The sequence below is a fragment of the Channa argus genome, chromosome 6 (assembly GCF_033026475.1).
Source record: "Channa argus isolate prfri chromosome 6, Channa argus male v1.0, whole genome shotgun sequence".
Taxonomy (NCBI): Eukaryota; Metazoa; Chordata; class Actinopteri; order Anabantiformes; family Channidae; genus Channa; species Channa argus.
Window position 1 is genome coordinate 28,391,762 of NC_090202.1, and position 22,820 is coordinate 28,414,581.

General features: G+C 41.3%; 2 protein-coding genes across 2 annotated transcripts; one reads left to right on the forward strand and one right to left on the reverse strand.

The window, feature by feature from the left end:
* Positions 1–434: 434 nt before the first annotated feature.
* On the forward strand, positions 435–11,926 carry LOC137128780 (protein IWS1 homolog). The gene is made up of 15 exons (XM_067507304.1): positions 435–649; positions 1,648–1,730; positions 2,066–2,723; positions 2,866–2,934; positions 3,428–3,635; positions 5,328–5,385; positions 6,507–6,616; positions 6,882–7,032; positions 7,122–7,204; positions 7,578–7,707; positions 7,790–7,907; positions 8,188–8,299; positions 10,519–10,575; positions 10,785–10,896; positions 11,734–11,926. Exons 1-15 carry the CDS (start codon positions 607–609, stop codon positions 11,857–11,859), a joined length of 2,118 nt encoding a protein of 705 aa, XP_067363405.1. The 5' UTR covers positions 435–606; the 3' UTR covers positions 11,860–11,926.
* Positions 11,927–14,067: 2,141 nt separating this feature from the next.
* On the reverse strand, positions 14,068–21,094 carry ostn (osteocrin). Its single transcript, XM_067508803.1, has 5 exons — positions 21,038–21,094; positions 19,148–19,243; positions 17,256–17,485; positions 15,941–16,090; positions 14,068–15,613 (listed from the first exon to the last, which is right to left on the reverse strand). The coding sequence occupies exons 2-4, from the start codon at positions 19,241–19,243 to the stop codon at positions 16,003–16,005; spliced, it is 414 nt and encodes a 137-aa protein (XP_067364904.1). The 5' UTR covers positions 21,038–21,094; the 3' UTR covers positions 14,068–15,613; positions 15,941–16,002.
* Between the last annotated feature and the right edge of the window lie 1,726 nt (positions 21,095–22,820).

Sequence of the window (22,820 nt, forward strand, 5' to 3'; positions counted from 1 at the left end):
AAGTGCTTAGGAGATTTCCTGTAAATTAATTGGTTTTGCGAAATGACTTTTCTACACTTTTTAAGAATCTTGATTGTTAAAGGTTTGTTTGTTTCAATCAGGTTTTCGGGTTTAGTGTAACAGCTGCTCTGACAAAATATGAGTTTACACATAGTTACAGTTTGTTTTTAAAAACATCGAGTCTGTTTTGGGGGCATAAAAGCCCTTTTTTACATATTCGCATGTACAAAGATGCTTACATTGCATAATACATAGTACATAGTAAAGTCCATTTATGTAATTTATTAATGCAGAAAAATAAGATTGACATATTTACATCAATTTAAATTAGAAAAGAAAAACAATTACACATTTATGTTGCTGTTTCGCGATGAAATAAAGTTTATTTTAAATTGTGACGTCACGGTTACGCTGTTGCGACGCGACCGCATGCGCATAATCACGGATGTGCTACCATTTTGGATCTCGGTGTTGCTGTAGCTGTTTAGCTTCAACAACGCAACGTTACTTTGTTCGGGTTCATATTGTCCCGCTTTGCTGTTCAATTTAAAAGCGAGACTTTCCTCTGAGTTCGGAGCTGAATCTGAGTCTTTCTTCGTCTGAGGAATGGACGGAGAAGAAGACGACTTCATGTCCGGGAACCGATTCGGTAAAAGCGGTCGTTCTGCTTTGGTTTCTATTTAAATCATGTAAACGGAACCGGGTTTCACGCTACGTTTGGGGACCCAAACATAAACACAGACGGTTGTTGTTGTTGTTTGTGACTTTAACAACCACGTGAAGTCGGTGTCAGCCGCACAATGAAAAGTCTCTTTTTAGCTTCACGAATCTCGTGTTTTAACAGGTTTAACCCGATTTCTCTGTGTCGCAGTGAATCTTTGAATACTACGTTCAGAATATCAGGCTGTGTTTGTGTTTCAGAACAGTGGTTCTTGTCCGACCTGAATCACAATTCACCTCCTGTCTTGTTAGCATCGTGCTAATATAAAGCCCTACTCCACTTTTTAGGTTCACTGTTTGATGACTAATTAATTTATCCTTCGGGATTAATAATCCACAGTAAACTTCTATGATATGTGATATGTTTGTATGGGAGCTGTGCTGACCTAGTAAGGGGATCAAACACATTATATGCCCCTAAAATACCATGTGTACATGTTGTACCATGTGCTACTACGTTGTTACCCTTAAAATGCACAATTTCTGCATGAAGTTTGGTGTTGAAACTAGAAGAAAAAGTGGATTTCCCCACTGGAAAGCACCTCACTGCAGACATACCTGCCGATGCAGACAATTGGTCAAGTGTCAGACCGTAGATTCGGCCATATCCTGGTTTCTGCTCGCATCTCCAGGTCCTGTATTTTCAAATCTTCTCTTTCTATCATGTCTTATCTCTGCTTGTATCTATACGCTGATGATGATGTAGGTGCAAATCAGGACTTGAAGTAAGACCCATGGAAATCTAAAGAAAAGCAATTGATAGTTAACCAAGTTTTTCACTTTTGGAAATATATGATAGCGTTTCAAAAAGTATCCTATGCAATTTGAAGCTGCACACGAGAGGATTTTCTGAATTTGATTGTATCCAATTTCACATCCTGTGTATTAAGAGTCAAATTTATTTCCGACCTGCTGCGTGTTTTACAGATGATGGCGGTGGAACTCCAGTTCAGGATGAACACCCCGCATCAGATGGCGACGAGATGAGGAGTGACAGACATCAATCTGAGGTCAGATGTGATGCTTTGTGTGCTTTTGTTGATGGTTAAATTTCATGTTCCCAATATCTAGCTCTGATTTTTTAATAAAGCAGTTTGAGTTCACAGATGACATGAGCTTTCTTCACATTAGAGCTAGATGTGAACTGCCTCAGACTTTTGTGTTTTTTTTTTCAACACAAGTGACTAAACAAAATCAGTTTCATTATCTTAGTTCTGGTCTGCTTTTTAGACCAGACATTTAAAGTCACGTAAGTGTTTTTTTTTTTTTTTATAATTATTATTACTAGTATTATTAGTAAAGTTTTAACAGTTTGAGTACAGATTTAGTGTTTTTGTCTCATCAGGATGAGGGCAGCCATGATGAGGATGCTTCCCACCCCATGGAGACCAGCGGGGCAGCCAGCAACTCTGACAATGAGGAACACAGAGGAGCTGACAGCGACTCCGATGGTGAGCCCACCAGGGGCCGCAACGATGATGACGACAAAAGTGAGTCTGAGGTGGAGGCTCCTCGTCCAGCCAACAGTGATGACGACTCTCCGGTCAAACATAGACCAAGCAATTCAGACAACGAGGAGTCACCAGTCAAACACGGAGCTTCCGACAATGAGGGAGGGGAGGGATCGTCTTCCCCCAAACGCAGGGGGAGTAACTCAGACGTGATGGAGGGGGAAGAAAGGTGTAAAACAGCCGCAGACAGCGACTCCGGGAACGAGGATGCCAAACCTTTGGTATCCCCGGAGCGACGGTCCGGCACTGATGTTGACTCTGATACAGAGATGCCTGCCAGGCGCAAGGCAGCACAGATAGACTCTGAAGAGGAGGAGGAGGAGAAACAGGAGGGGGAAGCAGAGGGGGGTGGAGGCAAGTGGAAGGCTGTAATGCAGTCTGACAGCGAGGAGGAGGAGGGGGTAGGAACGACGAAAGCTGCAGAAGGAAGTGATGGAGAGCAGCAGGAGGAGAAGCGGGAGCAGGGAGACAACAGTGAGGACGAAAAGCCAGGTACAAATAACCAACAATCCAGATCCCTCGGATGAAACCTCACACTTCAGCTGGTTTTATTTTTACCTTTTCTGTAAAATGAATTTCTCTGAGCAGTTTTAGTTGCAGTAACCCATGTGTGCTTGTGTGCTTTTCAAAACAGTGAAGAGGAAGAAGGCCATTCTGTCAGACACTGACGATGATGATGATGAGGACAAGAAAGATAAACCTGGTAAAGTGTAAACAATCACTCCACTTACACAGAGAATTATGAGTAAGTTATTGAAGGAAAATGTGCAAGTTGCAGTTGACAATGGGGTGTAAATGCAACTTGATTACAGCAAGTAGAAGGGAGAAACACCTGGAAGTCTCCTGGAAGTTTTTGAAAAGGAATTCACATTATAATCCCCCTCTGATAGGGACTTTTTTACTTCTAAGACATTTGGATCATATCCAACAGGTGGGAATCTGAAAGGCAGTGTTAATTTCATTAACCCAATATTTAATGAACAATTATTTGGAAATAAGATTCTAGTGAGAACAGTGACAAAGCGTTTTATTTTGTTCTCGTGAACAAATCACAAAATTAAACCCAAAAAGTGGAGGCTGTTATGTGTTTGCTTTAGTGAAGACTTGAGCTGCATTACGATAGCAAGCACAACAGCTCAGAGTGATGGTCGAACTGTACAGCACTCAGATGTGTTTCTCCCTGTTGTCCTCCGTAGTGAAGAGGAGTCGAGCCGTTTCAGATGATGAGAACTCAGACAGCGAGGCAGAATTAGGGGGTCCTGATAAGAGTCTTGCAGCCAAACTGAAAGAGCTCGGCTCAGACAGCGAGAGTGAGGATGACAGGTCAAAGGCCACATCAGGGAAGAAGGACGAGAAGGCGCTATTTGGCAGCGACAGTGACTCTGGAGGTGACGATGAGGAGGAGTGAGTACTGTGATCCAGATTAATTCGAGCTTCACAGAACTGCTGATGGATTGATCTTTACAGGCTCTCAAATGTGAGCGTAGCCACACGATCCATCACACAAGCAAATGAGGAAGATGTAAACAAATATTACCCTAGTAATAGATGTATGGATGAACAGATGCCTACAGACAGATATACAGACTTAATTATCTCATTGAACCTGAAGGAAATTCCAGACATGCAGCACTAGATTACAGTTTATAGCTTACAAACACCAGAAAAACCACAGAATACTACAGAAGCACTTTGAAAATATGTGAATCAAAAACAAGACAAAACCGAGAAAAACTAACATGAAGCAGATCCAAGGCAAAGAGTTACAACCCACATACTCAGACATGGCGTTTGGAATCAGATGTAATCAGAATAGCACTAGATGTACATTTCCCTTTAGTCATTTAACAGACGCTTTTATCCAAAGCCGCTTTAGAGTAAGGTGCAAGGCAGCAAAACCCTAAGTCAAGGAGAAAACATCAGCCCTATCAGAAAAGTGTTTACATTTAATGAGATGAAGGAGCAGAAAGGAAGTTTTTCTTTCTTGAGTGAGTTTGCTGAGTGTGCAGTGGTGATGTAGTGGTATAGTTACCCATAAAATTATTATAGGGCACCATTAGAGAAGGCATACAGACATTAAAACTTCCAACTTACCTTAAAAGATACCAATATAGACAGTTCAGTACCACACAGAGTGGTATACTCCCCACAGCTTCATTAACCACGAGGCCCTAAGCTTCAGTGCATCCAGAAGGTCTTCACACCACATTTTGTTATGTTACAGCCTTATTGCAAAATGGATTAAATTCATTATTTTCCTCAAGGTTCTCCAAACAACACCCCATAATGACAACGTAAAAGAAGTTTGTTTGAAATCTTTGCCAATTTATTAAAAAGAAAAAATCACACGTACATAAGTATTCATGGCCTTTACCATGACACTCAAAATTGAGATCTGGTGGATCCAGTTTCCAGAGCATCTGGACCTCAGACTGGGGCGACGGTTCATCTTTCAACAGGACAACGACCCTAAGCACACAGCCAAAATGACAAAGGAGTGTATAGAGGACAACTCTGGGAATGTCCTTGAGCCCAGACTTGAGCCCGATTCAACGTCTCTGCAGAGATCTGAAAATAGCTGTGCATGGATGCTCCTCATCCAACCTGATGGAGCTTGAGAGGTACAGCAAAGAAGAATGGAAGAAACTGCCCAAACATAGGTGTGTGATTGTAGCATCATACTCACAAAGACTTGAGGCTGTAATTGGTGCTAAAGGTGCTTCAACAAAGCATCAAGCAAAGGCTGTGAATACTTATGTACATGTGATTTTATTTTTAATAAATGTGCAAAGATTTCAAACAAACTTCTTTCATATTTTTCATTATGAGGTATCGTTTGTGGAAGCGGTTCGAATACTTTCTGGATGCACTGTGCCACTGTGTTATCTCCTAGTGCCAGAAATGACAAGTTGCACCTTGTTGCCCCTAATCCTCAAGCTGCCAGTCCACTTCTACCTGCATAGGGATCATGTCCTGGAGAAGCCACACTGAGGGCCAACCAAAGCTGTCTTAAATTGCTCTTACTAAGCAGTACATGAAGTAATCAAACCTGTATTGCTGTTACATGACACTGATTCTGATACACTTTTCTTGCAGGAAAATGATTGCAGACATCTTTGGAGAGTCTGGAGACGAGGAGGAGGAGGAGTTCACTGTGAGTATGACTTGTATTTATTGCTCTTCATATTGAAATTGGCTCATCGAGCATGATTACATTTTACCCGTCTTTAAATCAGTGGTGACCAAGGTTTTTCAGATCACTGGTCATGTCTGAATGTAAACACATGTATTGTAGGAGATAAGAAAAGCCCACAAACACTTAGAACTGCTGGAAAGAGGCCGTGACGTGGATAGGGTGACCTACCACCACCTTTATCTAGGAGAAGCCCCCCCCTTGCATGTAAGGACTTCCCAATAGACACAATAGGGAGCCCCCCTCAGACCCATTGTCAGCAGCATTAAATTAGTTACTTACAACATCGTGAAATGCTTGGCCACGATCCTTTCACCACTAGTTGGACACACTGATCACCACATACAAAACTCAGGACATTGCAGCCAGCGTCATGGAGCTGAAACTGGATGATGCTGATGAAACATGGTATCCTTTGATGTCAATTCCCTCTTCACCAGCATCCTCACCGACAGTTATTTGGGAAGCACTAGTAGAGGACAACGTCCTGCACAGCAGAGGCGACTTCAACCCAGATCACATCTGCTCCTTCCTGAACTTGTGTCTGAACAAGACCTACTTCACCTACAGAGGTGACTTCTACAGACCTCCCCTGAAGCCAAAAAAGGAGGATGGACATCTGAGGACAGCTCTCAAGGCCTGCGCTTATCCCAAGTGGGCCTTAAACAAGATGGTGTCCAGATCCAACAGAAGGACTATTGACAGAGCGGAGACTCAGAGTCAAAGGAAAAACCTGGTGATTCCTTACATGGCTGAAGTGTCAGAGAAGCTTAAAAGGATCTTCAGAAAACACCACCTACCTGTTCACTTCAAATCCACCAACACACTGAGACAAAGACACTCCACGCAAAAGACCAAACACCTAAACACAAGAAGAGCAACGTAGGGTCCACAGGAAGAATCAGACTACTTGAGACATCCACTAAGAGGGCCACACCTAACAATCTTCAGATAACATAAAACCTGGATGACTGAGAATCTTAAAAATCATTCGTTGTCAACCTCATTAATGATGTTTATGGAAACACTTGTTGAATTAGAACTTAGTGGCTTTGGTGGTACTGACTCTCATCCTCCTGCAGGGTTTTAACCAGGAGGACCTGGAGGCAGAGAAGAAGGAGTCGAAGGAGATGAAGCAGCAGGTAGATGAAGACTCGGAGTCTGATGATGGAGTCGACCGCAGCGGCCAAGAGTAAGTAGAGAATATGGTCGATGTGGTTTAAATTGATAAGCTGCTTGTTGTTGACATTCTCTGAGATGTGTACCAGTGAAACTCCCATTTATTAGGAACATTTATTAGTGGTAAACCAAGCTCAAACTGATAAAACCTTCATGAAAGTCAATAACGGAAGTTTTCTGGATTCCTTTTCCTAAATTACGTACACCTCAGAAAATTACAGCACTTGTTTTAGTTTTTTGTTTCTGCTTGTGATTTTGAATTATTTTTGTCTGCTCAGCACCAGCTTCATGTCTGACTTCGACATCATGCTCGCTCGAAGGAAAGCCATGAACAGCAGGAAGAGGCGACACCGTGATGGAGGGACATTCATCAGTGACGCAGACGACGTTGTCAGCGCCATGATCACCAAGATGAACGAGGCCGCAGAGGTCCGCCGATCAAAATAATAGCCTCAGCACTTGCTTATTGTTCATTTCTTCAATATGTAACCATGACTGTGCGTTGTTGTTTTCTACAGGAGGATCGAACTCTGAACAGTCAGAAGAAACCAGCGCTGAAAAAACTGACACTGCTGCCACAAGTTGTCATGCACCTAAAGAAGTAAGAGCTTTTGTGTATTTGTGCTCCATTTTTACTTTACACATTTTCATAGTGTCTGCTGCTCTTTTCAGTGTAATGTAATATAATATAACTTTCACAGATCAGAGCCGTTATTGTCATTTGTATTATTCAACTTGCCTTAATAAACGTGCGACAAAATACTTTATACGAGCATAAAATATATAGAACATTAGCACATCTTTCTTTGTTTTTCAAAGTAGTAGTAAAACAAGTCTCTGCGTTGCAGCGTGATGCTGTTATTTCCATTCAGATGCACATTAGCCTGTTTACACATGTTCTAACCGTTCAGATATTGATTTAAGATATAATGAACAGGTCAGTCAGAGCTCTTGTGGTGGTGTTTGTCCCTCAGACAGGACTTAAAGGAGACATTCATTGACAGCGGAGTGATGTCGGCCATTAAAGAGTGGATCAGTCCTCTTCCAGACAAATCGCTGCCTGCTCTTAGAATCAGAGAGGAGCTGCTCAGGATCTTGCAGGAGGTGAGTGTGAGGTGACCTGCAGGGTCAATCTCTGGGTTGAAAAAAGAACTTGTCAATTTTCAAAGTGTTTCTCCTCCTGCAGCTTCCCAATGTGAGTCAGGAGACTCTGAAGCACAGTGGGATTGGACGGGCCGTCATGTTTCTCTACAAACATCCCAAAGAATCTCGATCCAACAAAGACCTCGCTCTCAAACTCATTAGTAAGCGTCTCTCCCTTCATAATACCAGTTACCAGAAACAAAGCAGGGAAAACAATGGGTGGTTGAGGGTGAGGAAGCAGTACGAATATTTATTCATAACTGCTTTATGCTATTCTAGACTTTTTATTTTTACAGAGTATTTATTTGAAAACAGCAGTTCAGAAACAGTAACTATATAAAATATTTGCAGTATATGTATGTGTTGTCCATATTGCAGTAGCAGGATTACCTGTATGTGGTGTTTGTTTTCCTGATGAGTATTGATCTGTTCTGAGTGCAGATGAGTGGTCTCGGCCGATCTTTGGGTTGACGTCCAACTATAAGGGAATGACCAGAGAGGAGCGACAGCAGAGAGATCTGGACCAGCAGATGCCTCAGAGACGACGACTGAGGTGCTGAAATATCACTCATCTCTTTCTCTCTCCATCATGTTCTTCCTCCCAGCTTGTTGTCTGTTTTTTTTTTCCTCATTTTTCACCCCTTCATTCGTCCATTTCATCTCTCCTTCCTGACCCTCCCCCCCCCAGTCAACCTCAGAAGGTGGAGAGAGCGGAGGAACCTGACGTCTTCTCTCCACCAATCAGGTTGAGTCTTGAAACTGCATGGTTGCAAGTCTGTAGACTGAATGGCACCTTAACAGGACAGTTAGAGGTGGTCAAAACTCCACAAAGGAACTAGAGTACACACAAAAAACATCCCCTCTCTCTTTTCGTTTCGCACTTGTACTATGAATATCACATAAACTAGATGTATTTTCCAATGCAGCTACTTACACGTACTGATTCCATTCTCAGAGATTCTGCTGTTGTTTCCAGTTCTCCACCTGCTTTGTAGACTATCCATCATCCACACTTTATCTGCAACCACTTGTCCTGTGTAGGTTCTGCGGGGGGGCTGGAGCCCCCTCCCAGCTGTCATAGGGACAGAGGTGGGGTCCACCCCGGACAGGTCTCCAGCCTGTCTCAGGGCCAACACAGACACGCAGGCAGACAACACTTAAGTTAGCTAAATTTAATTACCCTCATACAAGAGCTACGTGTTTGATTCAGGTTCCAATTTTCTTCTCTGTTAGGAAGAAAATGAGCACAAATGAAGTGTGAATAGAAAGGTTGTCTTTGTACTTCTGAATCAGTAGCAGCATTGCAGTACCTGTGCACCTGCTGCCTAAAAACACAGCGGCAAGCTTTTCAGAACACGCAGTCTTCCTGTCCCTCATTACATCATCCAAAACTTTGTTAATAATCTCAACAAAATCCAACATTTGGATGTGTAACCTTCAAGTGGAGCAGTTCTGTGATTCAAGAAATCTGATATTTCAGCTGTCATGTAAAAGCAAACCCAGGGTTCTGTTATCTGTGGATTAGACAAACCAGATTTCCCCAGGTACATTCTGCCTGGAAATTCTCTGCCACATATATATGTAACCAGGTTTGTATTCATCTTTCTGTGCAGCGCATGTGCAGGACAGAAGGCTGCAGATGGGAGTCTGGACAATAGTGAAAGGAAACATCATTTGATGCAGTCTGAGTCTCTTTGACTGAAACTAACCGTGTGACGGCCGAAGTCTAAATTCCCCAGATTTTCTTTTAAATCAGTTTGTGCTGTGGAGACCACAGCAGCTCTGCTGTGTCTCTGTCCTTCTGCTGACACTCTGCTCCACAAAAAGACAGATTTCCAAAACCGTCTTGAGTTGCTGGAGAAATCAGATTATTCTGCTGCTGCATGTGGACGCAGATCTCCTGTATGATCTTTATTAACTGCATATTATTATTTATTAACCTGGTTTCTGAGTATGAGCGTGAAAACAAAGTTGGACTGTTTGGGCATCAGGAACAAAATGTAGACTATGGTTCCTCTGGGTAAATGCAGGTAGTGTTCCTGATTCCCTGCGTCGGATCTTTTTAGCACTGATGCTGAATAACTGCTGCAGGGCTTCAGATATAGTTGTTTATAGTTACCCCCTCACTTATGCAAGATGGAGCTCTCGCATAACCTGCATTGACGCGTCAGAAATGACGCAATCCTGTCTTTTGCCAGTGGTGCAATGTAAAATAATCCTGCCCACAGCTTCATATCACGATAATAGTGGTGAGTTTTCTGAATTGAATTTATGCTGTAGTTGCCCTTTTCTCTGCCACGATCTCAAAATGTACCAAAACACATCTTCAGGTGTTGCCATGGCCTCTGTTCATCTCGTGGAAAAGCAGAGGTTCATTAGGTTGAAATGCTGTTGTCCAGGGATGGTTGGGCCCCGTTGTTGCCAACCTTTAGAATCCACAGGACACACGTCACTTAAGCCAGTAAGTGTTTGAACAGTGACACCGATGACGATGTTGTTGTCCACGTGTACGTGTTGATGAAAAGCAGCTATATCTGAACCCTAAGGTGGACAAAGCTTATAATAGCATGGAAACTCTGCAGGTGCTTTTTGTGCTCAGAGTGGAAAAATTAAAGTGATGTCAGTGTGTTGGAGGGTTAATTCTCCACATCGTCAGACTGTTTTTCTGCTGCCGAAATACACATGAACTCTGGTTACTGTCTTCACTTATCCACTGTTGAATAATGAGTCAAAACCAACGAGTCTCTTTCCCTTTGTCCTCTGTCTCTGTAGTTCTGGAGGTCAGACGCCTCGGAGAGACCTGGAGAAACAGCTAACAGGAGAAGAAAAGTGAGTCAGACTTTCAAACACTTTTACAGGAGCTGGATTCTGAAACAAAACTGGAATGTGTTGACTACATTTAACACATTTTAGCTTCTACAAATGTAACTTCATTTAAGTTAAAACAGCTGAAAAACGTGTTGTAAAATCAGATGTCAAATCCCTTTTGAGTTCAGCATTGTTTTAACTGGATCCTTCGTCTGCATGCTTCCCTGCAGAGCTCTGCGACCCGGTGACCCTGGGTTCTGTGCCCGGGCTCGGGTCCCAATGCCCTCTAACAAAGACTACGTCGTTCGACCCAAGTGGAACGTAGAGGTGGAATCCAGCAGGGTGAGTCTTCAAATCCCACCTGTTCACTAGTCACAGTTCACAGCATGTCTGTGAACTTAAGTCTGTGAACGCTGTAGAATTTAAATATTTTTTTTATTGATATGTAATAAGTATAATATTAATGTGATAGTATCTCATGTGAATAAAGCTAAATTAACGGTGTGTGGTGTCGAGGGAGAGGTTCCCCCAGACCAGACGCACCACCTGAGTTTTTGTCTGGGGAAGGACTTTGTCATTGGTACAAATACCCACATCCTGAACTATAGTACTAATACCATGCTGTTACAGTACTCTGCCACTGCTTATGCATCAAAAATGATGCTCAACAAAAAAAAAAGTATAATCAGGGTATTTTTATAGAAGTTCATATTCTAGCTCATAAATCTAATCCAGTTTTTTGGTGATGTAGCCGTCTCTTACTCCGTCCATAATCTGAGACAGAGCTAAATCACGGCGGTAAATGACGTCTGGGTCTTCGTGTACAGACTGTACGTCTTGGAACATGGTGCGAATGGAAAATCAAATGCAGCACTACATCACTTTACTGGATAATAATAACTGATGCCACCTTCTTAAAGCTGAGCCGGTGCTGACGTAACGCTGCATGTCCCTGGTGTTTGGGGAGGGGACAGGGCTGTTGGGGCTTCAGTGTCTCGCCCAGGGACACTTGGAGTTGTGGTCTGTGGTCGGGAAGACCCTAGTGGCCACTCTACCAACAGATGTTATTAATAATAATAATTCCGAATTCAAAGGCAGAAGTGGGTAGAATGAGACCATCCTGAACGTGTCGGCAGCTTCTCTATCGTCTGACTGTATTTTTGTTTCCTGCTTCCTTAGGGTCCGATGAAGAAAGGTTTGTCCCGTGTAGATAAACAGATGCGTAGATTCGCTGACATCCGCCGCCTCACAAAGCCGGGTCACGCTGTGAAGATCAGTGTGGAAGGCAACCGGATGCCACTCTGATATACCCTCCATAGGATTTCTTCACGTTTTAATGTTTTGTTCTGTCCCATCAACATCTTCCACCGTGTCCCCCCCCTCAGGTCCAGCTCTGCCTTACTGAAGTCAGAATGTGAAATCTGTCTAAAATATCAGGAAATTGTTCTGGTGTCAAGACAAAAAAACAAAATCTGCTCCAAAATGCGTCAAAGCGCTCTCAGCTGTGTTAACCCTGTGTTAGCAGTCGGCTACATTAGCTTCAGCGTCAGACCAGCCGGATTCTCAGCGGTTACTGATGTTAGCAATGTGCTAGCTTATAGATGACTTAGCTCCAAACATATGTTAGTTTACAGGTAAAAGAAATGTAACTGTGGTTCATTTTATCTCCACATCCAGAATCCACAATATGAACAGATACGATGTTATCAGTGAGCTAATTAGCTTTCAACTTTATCTCAAACACCATACAGCAGCTAATGCTAACAGTGACCTTAGGCTAACTCAAATAGCTAATGTCAGCAACATAATTTATTTCATAGCTAATGTTTGCTAATCTTAGCATTCAGCTACAAACCAAGTGGTTTCTTGCTGCTGACTTACTGTCAGCACATGTACCTCAGAGCCACAGAGGACGGCTAATGTTAGCGGCCACTTTAGTGGGAGGCCGTCGTCTACAAGCCCCCAAGTTAGCTAATATTAGCCGTCTGTTTATGTTCACATTCGCTTTTCTCTCAATCAAAGTCTATAACAGGATTTTGTTGGTCCAGTCCTTTTTCACATTACATTGTTATTAGCAAACACCTGACAGAAACCTGACAAAGGTGCTACCACAGTAAGGGTTTCACATAAAAGAAGCCAACATGGCTGATGGCAGGATCATTGTGGTGAGATTGAGTTTTTTATGTCCACATTACCATCATGTCTAGAGTGTTTAAGTAAAAAGAATGTGAAGGTGTTTTGCTAACACGCTGTCCAAAGCTCCGTTTTCAGTCCATTTCTGCCCCCTCACCCCATAGTAGCTGCACAGCTGCATGAATACTGTCTGCAGAGCTGAGTTTACACAGGTAACTTTGTTTGATCTGGATCAGAGACTCCAAACCTTTTACACAGGACTTATTCAGGAAGATCTTATTTAGAATCAGTCCTTTGTCTGCACTGTCCTGGATGAAAGTTTTCTTAATAAAGACTCAAAACAAACTGCTGTCCTCTCTCGGCTCGTCTGTTATGGCCCAGTAACACTTTGCTCTACGGTAAAGTTAGAATCCAACCTGACGCGTGGAGGTTTTCTGAAATTTAGTGTTGGAACAAGTACTCAAAACTGTTATCTGGAAAAATGCCTAAAATACACAAACTGATGTGAAAGTTTAAATAAAGTACTCGAAGTTGTTTAAAAACCTTTTTTCAAATGTTATCTCACTTTGAAGTACTAGTGCATCTTCTTAAATGTAAAAGTTCAAAAGCACAAATACCAAATACTATATAGTGATGAAAGAATATTGTAAAACCTATAACTTGATGCTCTTGATAAATTGAAGTCCAGTCCAGATTTGTTTCACGTGTGGCTCATAAATGAAGTTTCTGTAGAACAATATTCTGGTAGTATTTAGGTAAATTCATGTACAGATTTGATTAGAATCAAAAATCAGATTTCTAACTGGTTACTGTGAAAAAACAGTTTCTTCTGTCGCTCACTGACACTTTTGTTCAAAGATCAACAGCTCTCGTCCCGTCAGGTGAAGCCAAAGTGGAACGTGTTCTGCCCAAGGACACTTCGACTCACTTCGACACCCATCCATGGATGGATGGGTGGGGTGGGATTCAAACCTTCTGTATCCAAAGCCATTACTCTACCACTGAGTCACTTTCAGTTAGTATTAAAAAAATAATCCTACTCGTCTTTTTCAGGGTTGAAACATATTACAAGTAATAATCCTTTTGGAAGAACTAAAGTATTAGCACCAAAATATACTTACCAAGTACTAATTAAAGTACTACCGATTATGCAGAATATATTAATATAGTATTGACTATTTTAGTGGAGTACTTTTAGGTTTGTGTACATATACGAGCTTCAAACCTGCAAATCTGTTCTTTAGTTCAGCTCTAGTTGATTCAATAATTTAAAAGATTTTATTATCTGTGACTTTCCACTGCAACACTGACAATAATTAGTCCATTAAACAAAGCAGTTTGTTTCTTTGATGTTGAGAACAAAAGTCACATTTACCACAGTGTCCATTAACTCTTTATTATGCACAGTTCAACTTAAGGCAGAAAGCGTTTAAAAACAGCACTGAACGTAGACTCGCTCCTCACCGATGAGCATTAGTCTCCACTGCACCAATGTCGAATTCAACTCTCAAATCTAATTTGTGTGTCAGTTATTGTGCTGATGCAGCACAATCTGAAATCATTTATAACAAACAAGCAGGTGTCTCGTTTATTTAAAGAAATAATGTGGTGGTTTTGGCCATTTAAACAAAATTACATTCACTCCTCATTTGTACCTCAGTGGAAATTACAATATCTGAAGGTCTGACCTAAAGTTCACTTGTATATAATCAGCATCATAATTAGTTAAATTAGTTAAATTCCATTCTAAGTTTTGTTTTTGTTTTTTTTTAATTCACTTGCTCAGGTTGCAGTTTATGAAACTGTTTTTCACTCTAATGTATTTCAAATTAACACAATTTTCATTTGGACACAAATGACTGAATTTTGGGATGGAACTGATTATTGACATCATTATTACATTTGCACTTTGTCAATATTGTCCCTTACCAGCTGAGGTTAAAGTGCCTTTTTATTGGCAAACGTCAGATTCAAAAGTTGCAAGATCCTGGTGCAGTGGAAACTTCATGTGAACAAAGCTCCGAGAAAGAAACTCGGGTCGTGTCTGTGTTCAGATTTGGAGTCGAGGCACAAACGCCTCCAGTCAGTCACAGGAGGGACGATGCATTCAGGTGGTGCCCAAAACAACTGCAATGAAGTTCTATCCATTAGTTCACTTGTGAAATCTATAAGGTTACTTAGTTATTGGTACTAAAGTTTATTTTTGAAAATGCTGAAATAGGGTTCAGTTTTTTTTTAGACAAAACTAAATGTTAAAAAGTTTGGTGCAATGTAACATTAATAGAGATTCAGTTGTTCATCATTTGCAGTTGCATGTTGTTTCACCACAGTTGAACTGCAGACTATTTGATTTTGTTGCTAAATCTGTTCCAAGGCATTTAGCTTTGTCTAAACACTAAGTAGTTGTTGGCAAAATTCGTCTAAAAAATTACATTTCAGAAGATCTGGAGAAGTACAGATTTTCAAAGTTTGCTATTTAGATTTATCTTGTCATAGGCTCATTTTCAGATTTGATACTAAGCCCTTTTTATAAATGAAATTCAGTTGGATTCAACTTAAGTTTGGAAGAAATGCATATAATGTTCATTTCATTTTAAACCTATTGATTCAGGACAGCTAATTAATCCTTAGTGCAGAATATGTCAGTGCAGATGTTTTTCCTAAGGACATTTGAGTTCAGTGTGTAAATCTCAGTCTAAAACATTTTTTTATTAAGACTTTCTGCTGCAGAATTAAAACACGAAATCTGATCATTTTCCTCATGAATTTACTGAGCAGCACCTGAATGCAGCATCTTTAAACACTCTAGCTATAGGATAGATGGGGGCAGGTATCCAGGTGAAGTGAAGGTGGATGATTGGCAGGTGGTGGGCGTGGCTCAGCAAGGGACTGGCTGTGTTTCATGCATCTGGTGGTGGGATTCCCTCTGCAGTGGAAAAGAAGCACATTGTGAGAAAATATACTTTTTACTTTTCCACATTAATGGAATCTGAATGTTGTTAAAGTTGTGAAACTAATTCAAGTAACAGTGTGACGCACTGCATTTATGCGGATTATCCAGCTGAGCCCTTCAGGAATCTTTGTATAAGGATTTGTTTGTGTCTCACAGCAATGTTACTAGAACCAACTAAACCATTATTAAATGTGTTTTTTCATGAACGTCAAATACAGAACATTTCCTTCAGGGTAACTAGTACAGTATTTACCCCCCGGTACCATTGTCAGTGTGACTGAGTGACCTGCAGTACCACACCTGTCCAGAGGGGGTGGTGGCTGTGAAAAGTGGCAGGTTGTCGGAGTCTGGGGGGCCTCAGCCTAACCTTGGCTGTTTGGTAGACGGCTCATACCGATCCTATCAATGGGGGGAGGGTTCACTCGTCGCCGTGGCAACTCCACTACTTTGCTATAAACACACAGACAAACAGGTAAGTGGAATGTAACTAAGTACATTTACTCAACTACTGCACTTAAGTACAAATTTAGTACTTTTTATGGAACTGTGCAGTGATGCATTAGTTGACATTTATGTACTATACTGCTACTCTATTGTGACTGAGGACTGAGGGAAATGTACTTCTTATTCCACTATATTTATCTGGCAGCTTCAGTTATTTTACTCATAAATTAAGATTGTTCCTCTGCACCGTCGCCCAGTGCTGCTCAAAGGGGGATTTGTTGGGTCTTAAAATGATTTTGGTTGTGAATTGGCACTTTTGGAGTTGAATAAAACAACGAGCTTTAATTAAATTGTAAATACAAGTGGAGGTGAAATGATTAGTAGATTATGTAATAAATCAATTTTCCTGAAAATTCAATATTTTGGTAACTGATACAATTTTAATGCTAAATGTATTTTATGGTTTGAAATTGTATGTGTGAAAATTTGTGCCTGTTTTTTTTTTTTTATTGGGTTCTGTGCAACTGTGGTGGTGTTTCTGAGTATTTTTGGAATTTTATGAACTAAATGATTTAAATAAATAAGTAATCGGCAGAAACATCCTTATTGAAAAAAAAACATTTATTGCAGCCTTAAATTAGTTCAAATCTAAACCAGCTGCAACAGTAACATGGTGCTTTTACACATCATATACTTTTTATTTGATATTTAAAGTCCACAGTAATTACAGTAAAGAGAACAGGAGTAGTAATACCACTAGTATTACAAGTAGTAGTACCATCAATAAGTGCAGTAATTGACTAATAGTACAAATTCCAATATATTGGTAGGTATTACACATGATACCTGAATACTAAGTACTGCAGAAGTTTTACTTGTAACAGTAATTTTACTGTGTGGTATTACTACTTTCATAAATCATTTGTTACAGTGTGGTATTAATATCTCTACCAGATATGTTACACTGTGGTATACATTTCTTTCTATGGTATTTTAAAGTTTGATGTTGAGATTTTGTATTATTAGTATGTTAAATATATATTTTTTGCTGCCTTAGAATTTTTTAACAGTATTTCTACTGTGTGGTACTGTTACGTTTTTTTTCATAAAATCTTTTACACAGTATTATTAGCATTTAGTATTTTCGCATTGTAGTAGTACTCTTAAGTACCTCTGCTTGTTTGCCACCTGTTTGGTTTCCATGGAGCTGATTGACAGGCGGTCCAGAGGTGCACTGTTGCCAGGGAAACTCCTTTTCCTCTTTGGCTCCATGACATCATTCTCCACCTTCCCCATGTCATCCAATCGCAGCAGCTTCGCAGGTAGCTTCCCCACCTCTTTCGACCCTTCAGTACGCAGCCAAAGGGCCCCTGGAGAACCCGACATGGGACGGTCTAAGTGCTGGAACAAAAGGACAGGGCGGGATGTGGATATGTACTCAAATCAAAACAAGCTGGGATAAGGCTACGTATATGTGAGAACAAGTACAAGATGGGATGCAGGGAATGTAAAGGTGCTCAAAACACGTCAGGATGAGGCTACGTACTGTGGACTTGAGTAAGAAGTGTACTAACCACAAAGCTGATTATAAAAGCTAAAACTACTGGAGCATGGATATGGCTACGTCATGGACGTAAAGGTGGTGAAATAAGCAGAGTATGTAAAGAAAATTATGTGTGATGGTTGAAAACTGCTGAAATCATAAATATCAGTGATATAAATAAATCACACCCATTATTTCCAAATCTGTAGCAATGAAGTACAGAGCCACTGTCAAACAGAGTTCAAACTCATCATTACCTGATTAAATATTTCTTTACTGTAACATTTTGACTCCATGAGTCTCTGCATAGAAAACATTGATTTAAGCAGGACGGCCCCTCCGCTCAGATCAGTCTCTTACATCACGATTCCTACGACGAGCAGTTTCTAACTTCCTGTCTGTCTGCTGCCTATGATGAGTCGGACGATCAGGTTTCATTCAGACTAAACACAAAACACCTCCAGGCTTCGCAGTTTTGTTCACTCATCATCTGATACCAGCACAGGGGCCCCGCTGAGGGAGGGGCCGTTTGGTTTGGCCCTCAGGACACAATCTGATCTGTTTCTGCACAGTCTGAGTCTGACCCTGATCCAGGTCTGGTGACTCCTCAAGTTCATCTGTGCATCAATAAAACACTGCTAGTGGAAAATGTCAGGCATATGTTGGATGATGCTGGATTCAGGGTTTAATCCTGAACGGCCACAGGTTCGTGTGAACGCTGCTCCTTTTTTATGTTTTTAGGTTCACACACTCAAAATGACTTAAAAAAAGACGCCAAACGACTAAAAGTCGGAAAATAAACATCACTGTGAGCCTGAAGTGGAATAATGACAGTAAAGCAACAATAAATGACCACAAATGGATGTAAAGCAGAAATCTTCTGCACTTTCCTACGAACTTAAATCTATTTAAAAAAAACTACATTCTGATAGGACCTTGCTTTGATGTTTTCTCCTTGACTTAGAGTTTTGCTTCCTTGTACATCACTTGTAAGTCACTTTGGATAAAAGCGTCTGTTAAATGACCAAACGACGAAATGGAAATGAAAAGCAGCAGCCTAATTACGACCGTCTGTGAATGAGCACAATGAAATGTGAAACATCCAAAACAACTAAAAACAGCCGACAAATGAAAGTCCCAAAAATAACGAAAATCAGACACCAAGCAACAAATCGTCCAAAACAACCAAAAAGAGACTTTAAAGACTCCAAATGACCAAAAAAATTATAAGAAACCGACACAAAACGACCAAGTTCTCCGAAAGCAAAACGGATGCCAAATAACTAAGAAGAGCAAAGACATAAAACAGAGACTTTCTGACTAAGCAAACGACTAAGATAATACATTACTACAGTCTCCAAAAGATGAGAAACAAAAGACACAAATTCATGCACCAAACAACCTAAATCAGAAAAACTACTGGATCAGATGCCGAACGACAAAAACAAGCTGATGTGCTTTAACAGCAGCCACCATGGCACAAAGATGCTCTGGAGCAGACTACAGGTGAGTGTGCTGACCTGAGGACGATGTTGGACCCTGACGCTGTCGACGATGCAGTGCAGGACTGCGATGGACAACAGGCCGGAAACCAGCAAACAGCTACAGAACTGCATCTGTAAGAAGAACAGCACAGTTTGTGTTGATCTGTTTTCCATTTCCAAAGTTCCAAAACTTTATTTCATTACTGACATTTTACAGCAACATGACCCACAGGACAAACAGATACACGTGTTTTTTCCCCGGGAAAATAAAAACTTGAATATTTTGTTACATTTTTGATCTTATTGTTAATTTTTGTTGTTGTTGTCCTCTCGGTTTATCCCGTGAGTTCAGGGTCACAGCGGATCTTTGTCCGCATGTTGATTTGGCACAGTTTTACACCAGATGCCCTTCATGATGCAACCCTCCCCAATTTCTACCAACCTTTGACCGGCACTGCACAGCTGGGGAGGGCAATGGGCTGTTAGGGGTTCAGTGTCCTGCCCAGAGACACTTCCACATATAGCCGGGACCGGGAATCGAACCACTGACCCTGTGGTCCACAGACTTTACACATTTAACAGATTTTTTTTTACTTTACTAATAACTAATAACACTTGACAGCTCAGATATTTTATTAAAATGTTTTTAGATCATTTCTATGTTTGTATGTTTTCATGTGTCATACGTTTATATTTAATATTTATATATAATACTTTTTCCCCGTTTGATGGGATATTTTACTGATGTACAACATACTACAATGTGATCGAGGTTATTTTATTTGTTCTGTTTTGGTTTAAAATTTTCGAAAAATTGTTTCCAATATTTAATTAGTTTTTGGCTATTGGATGGATATGCATCTGTTTTTTTATGATAAGACTATACTACCAAAATGTACTATAACGAAAGAAAGACACACACACACACACACACACACCAGGATAGTTTTAGCTCCTCTGATGGGTGAAGTGTATTGTCCAGCAACATCGGCTAATTTTAGTATTTTCCATCGCTGTAAATAAATAAATGCCTTTTGACTGTCACTTGCATGCATGCTGACGTGCACACTCCTGCATTCCCCTCGACACACACACACACACACACACACACACACACACACACACACTTTTCCTGCAAACAGAAACAAAGACTCCGAACCAAACGCATTCATGTCAGGGCACAACAGTTTGAGCACACTCACACACATCCACACGCACAGAATGACGTGCACACACGAGGTAAACTGCTATTGACGCCACTGCTGATGCTGAGGAACTGCAACACATGTGAGGACAACACACAAACACTGCAAAAATACCCCACGTTTCCCCCGTACAGCATCTGTGCACCTCAACACTAAACTATACACCGTAGGTTTTCTTTCGTGTGTTTTTCTTCCAAAGCGACGAATAAACACTCACCACTTCTGTCATTTACTAAACTTGTGTATTTCAGCCAGAACAGTGTCACTGACTGAGTCACTCACACATTATCTAATACAAATCAGAAACTGATGAAAACTGATGAAAATAATCTCGTCATCACACTGAACAATGCAGCCAAGAACAACCCAAATATGACTTTCAAACAACCTGACAGCGATGTGAAAGTAGGAAACATAAAACCCCAAACATGAGGAGACGAAGGAGAAGCTTCTGCAGGATGTGGCAGCAAATACAAAGGAAAAACAATGGAACACGCATTAAAGAGGATGTGGCAGCGTAAGACGTATTAAAAACTACAGTTAAATGACCAAGTTATTTGAAGCTGCAAAAAGATCCCATTTGCATTGAATCTGTCCACGTAAACTTGGAGGATTTGAGATTTTTGGAAAAACCTGAAAACTGCATCGTCTGCAGGAGTGTGTACCTGTGCACACCTGAGTATCACACACAGTGAGGAGCACGTATGTTCGGTGCCTGTACCTTCAGTGTGGAGTCTCTGTGAGGAGGAGTGGGTCTGTCCTGCTGTGTCGTCTCTTCTCTCTGTTTCTCTGTCTTGTTGTGGCTTCACATCAGGTTTTATAGCAGCTGCCCGGGAAGCACATGACCAATCGGCAGCCTCCGCTCCTGCTGACATCACTACCTATGCTTCCTGTGTCTTTTCCATTGTGTGTCTGACATTTCATCATAGCGTCAATTACCTGTTAATGAAACCTCCTGGGGGCAATCAGCCTCACCTCCTCCCCCTCCTCCTCCCTAAAACATCTCCTTTCTAAATGAGCACATCTTTAAGCCGCAATAAGCAGGATTTGGCATCTTGGTGCAATTTGCTTCCTGCACCATTGGCAGAGTGTGATTCACTTTTACCCGACTGGCAGTTTGAGTCCTTCCCATGAACTGAGGTACATGTGCATTTGTTTACAAGCTGAGGTTGTTGCAGAACTGACAAAGGAAGTGTCAGGACCAATGATGCTGGAATAGATTGACTGGCATGGATGTTTTCTTATGTGGGACACAGATGTTTCATGGGTAGAATGGATGAACTCTTTTTTTCTAAAAGCATATGTTCTAGCCGAAACAGTTAATATTAGTTTAGGTAAAGAAAGTGCTTTTAGTTGCTCATTGTTTGGGATCAGCCAAAACAGAGTAGGACAGATTTTGGTACAAAAAATGATAGGAAATATAATCTGCCCAAAAGAAGTGACTCCTTTGTCCCGTTTATAAACCTGCTGCATCTGTTACGGATACATTGGTCCACAGATTATTATTTTCTGTTACTGCCTTAAGGTGTGGATAATGCTGGCTTCCCATTGGGATGAATAAAGTATCTATCTAGACTGGATCACAGCATTTGGCCACAAAGGATTTAGGACAATATATTATCACCTTTGATTGCTCCCAAGCTTTAGCTCCTCAGCCAGGCCTACCAAGACAGAGTGCCTTGACTGTCCCTGTTTCTGACTCAGCTGATCCTTTAACTATTTCTGAGTTAGATCAAGCTTCCATCTTCCTGAGTCAGCTGATGACTCCCGTGTTCCTGAGTCAGTCAACATCTCCCACGTCAACGAGCCAGTTCTTTGCTGTGAACCTGCCCGTTTCAGTCTTTGAGCCTGAGCCTCCTGTGATCCAGACCTTGCAGGTCCCATCAATGCCTCCTGTGGTCCTGACTTTGTCTGGACCAACTGAAGCCAGAGAAAGTGGCTAGATCACCCTTCAAAGTGGCCCCCGTCTCCTGCATCAAGGCTCCACCACCACCACCCCCCAACCTGACTACTCTAGTCACCTGGTTCCCCAGTCCCTTGTCATGTCTCTTTGGCTCCAGGCTCCTTTGTTCATTGGTCCCAGGGTTGTCCATCCAATGTAACCTGTGCCTTAATTAGTACCTACCATGACTCTGATGAAAAGTTATCAAGAAAGATTAGTTCTTGTACTGTAGTGGCTCAGCGGCAGTGGCTCAGTTGGTAGAGTTGCCACTCAACAACAATAGGATCGGAGATTCGTTCCAACGGTTCCTGACAGCATGCCGAGGTATCACAGGGCAAGACACTGACCCGTAACAACCCATCCCCGACCCCACCATGCAGTGCCAAGTACCAGTCCCACCCTTGATAGAAATTGGCGAGGGTTGTGTCAGGAAGGGGCAACTGGAGACTGAATTTGGACCCAGTTTACCGATCTGTCTAGTTGATTTACAGTATATTTAAAGATTTCTATAAGTATTTTAAAGTAGGTACAATGCAAAAAAAAATACTATGGGCAACAGAAG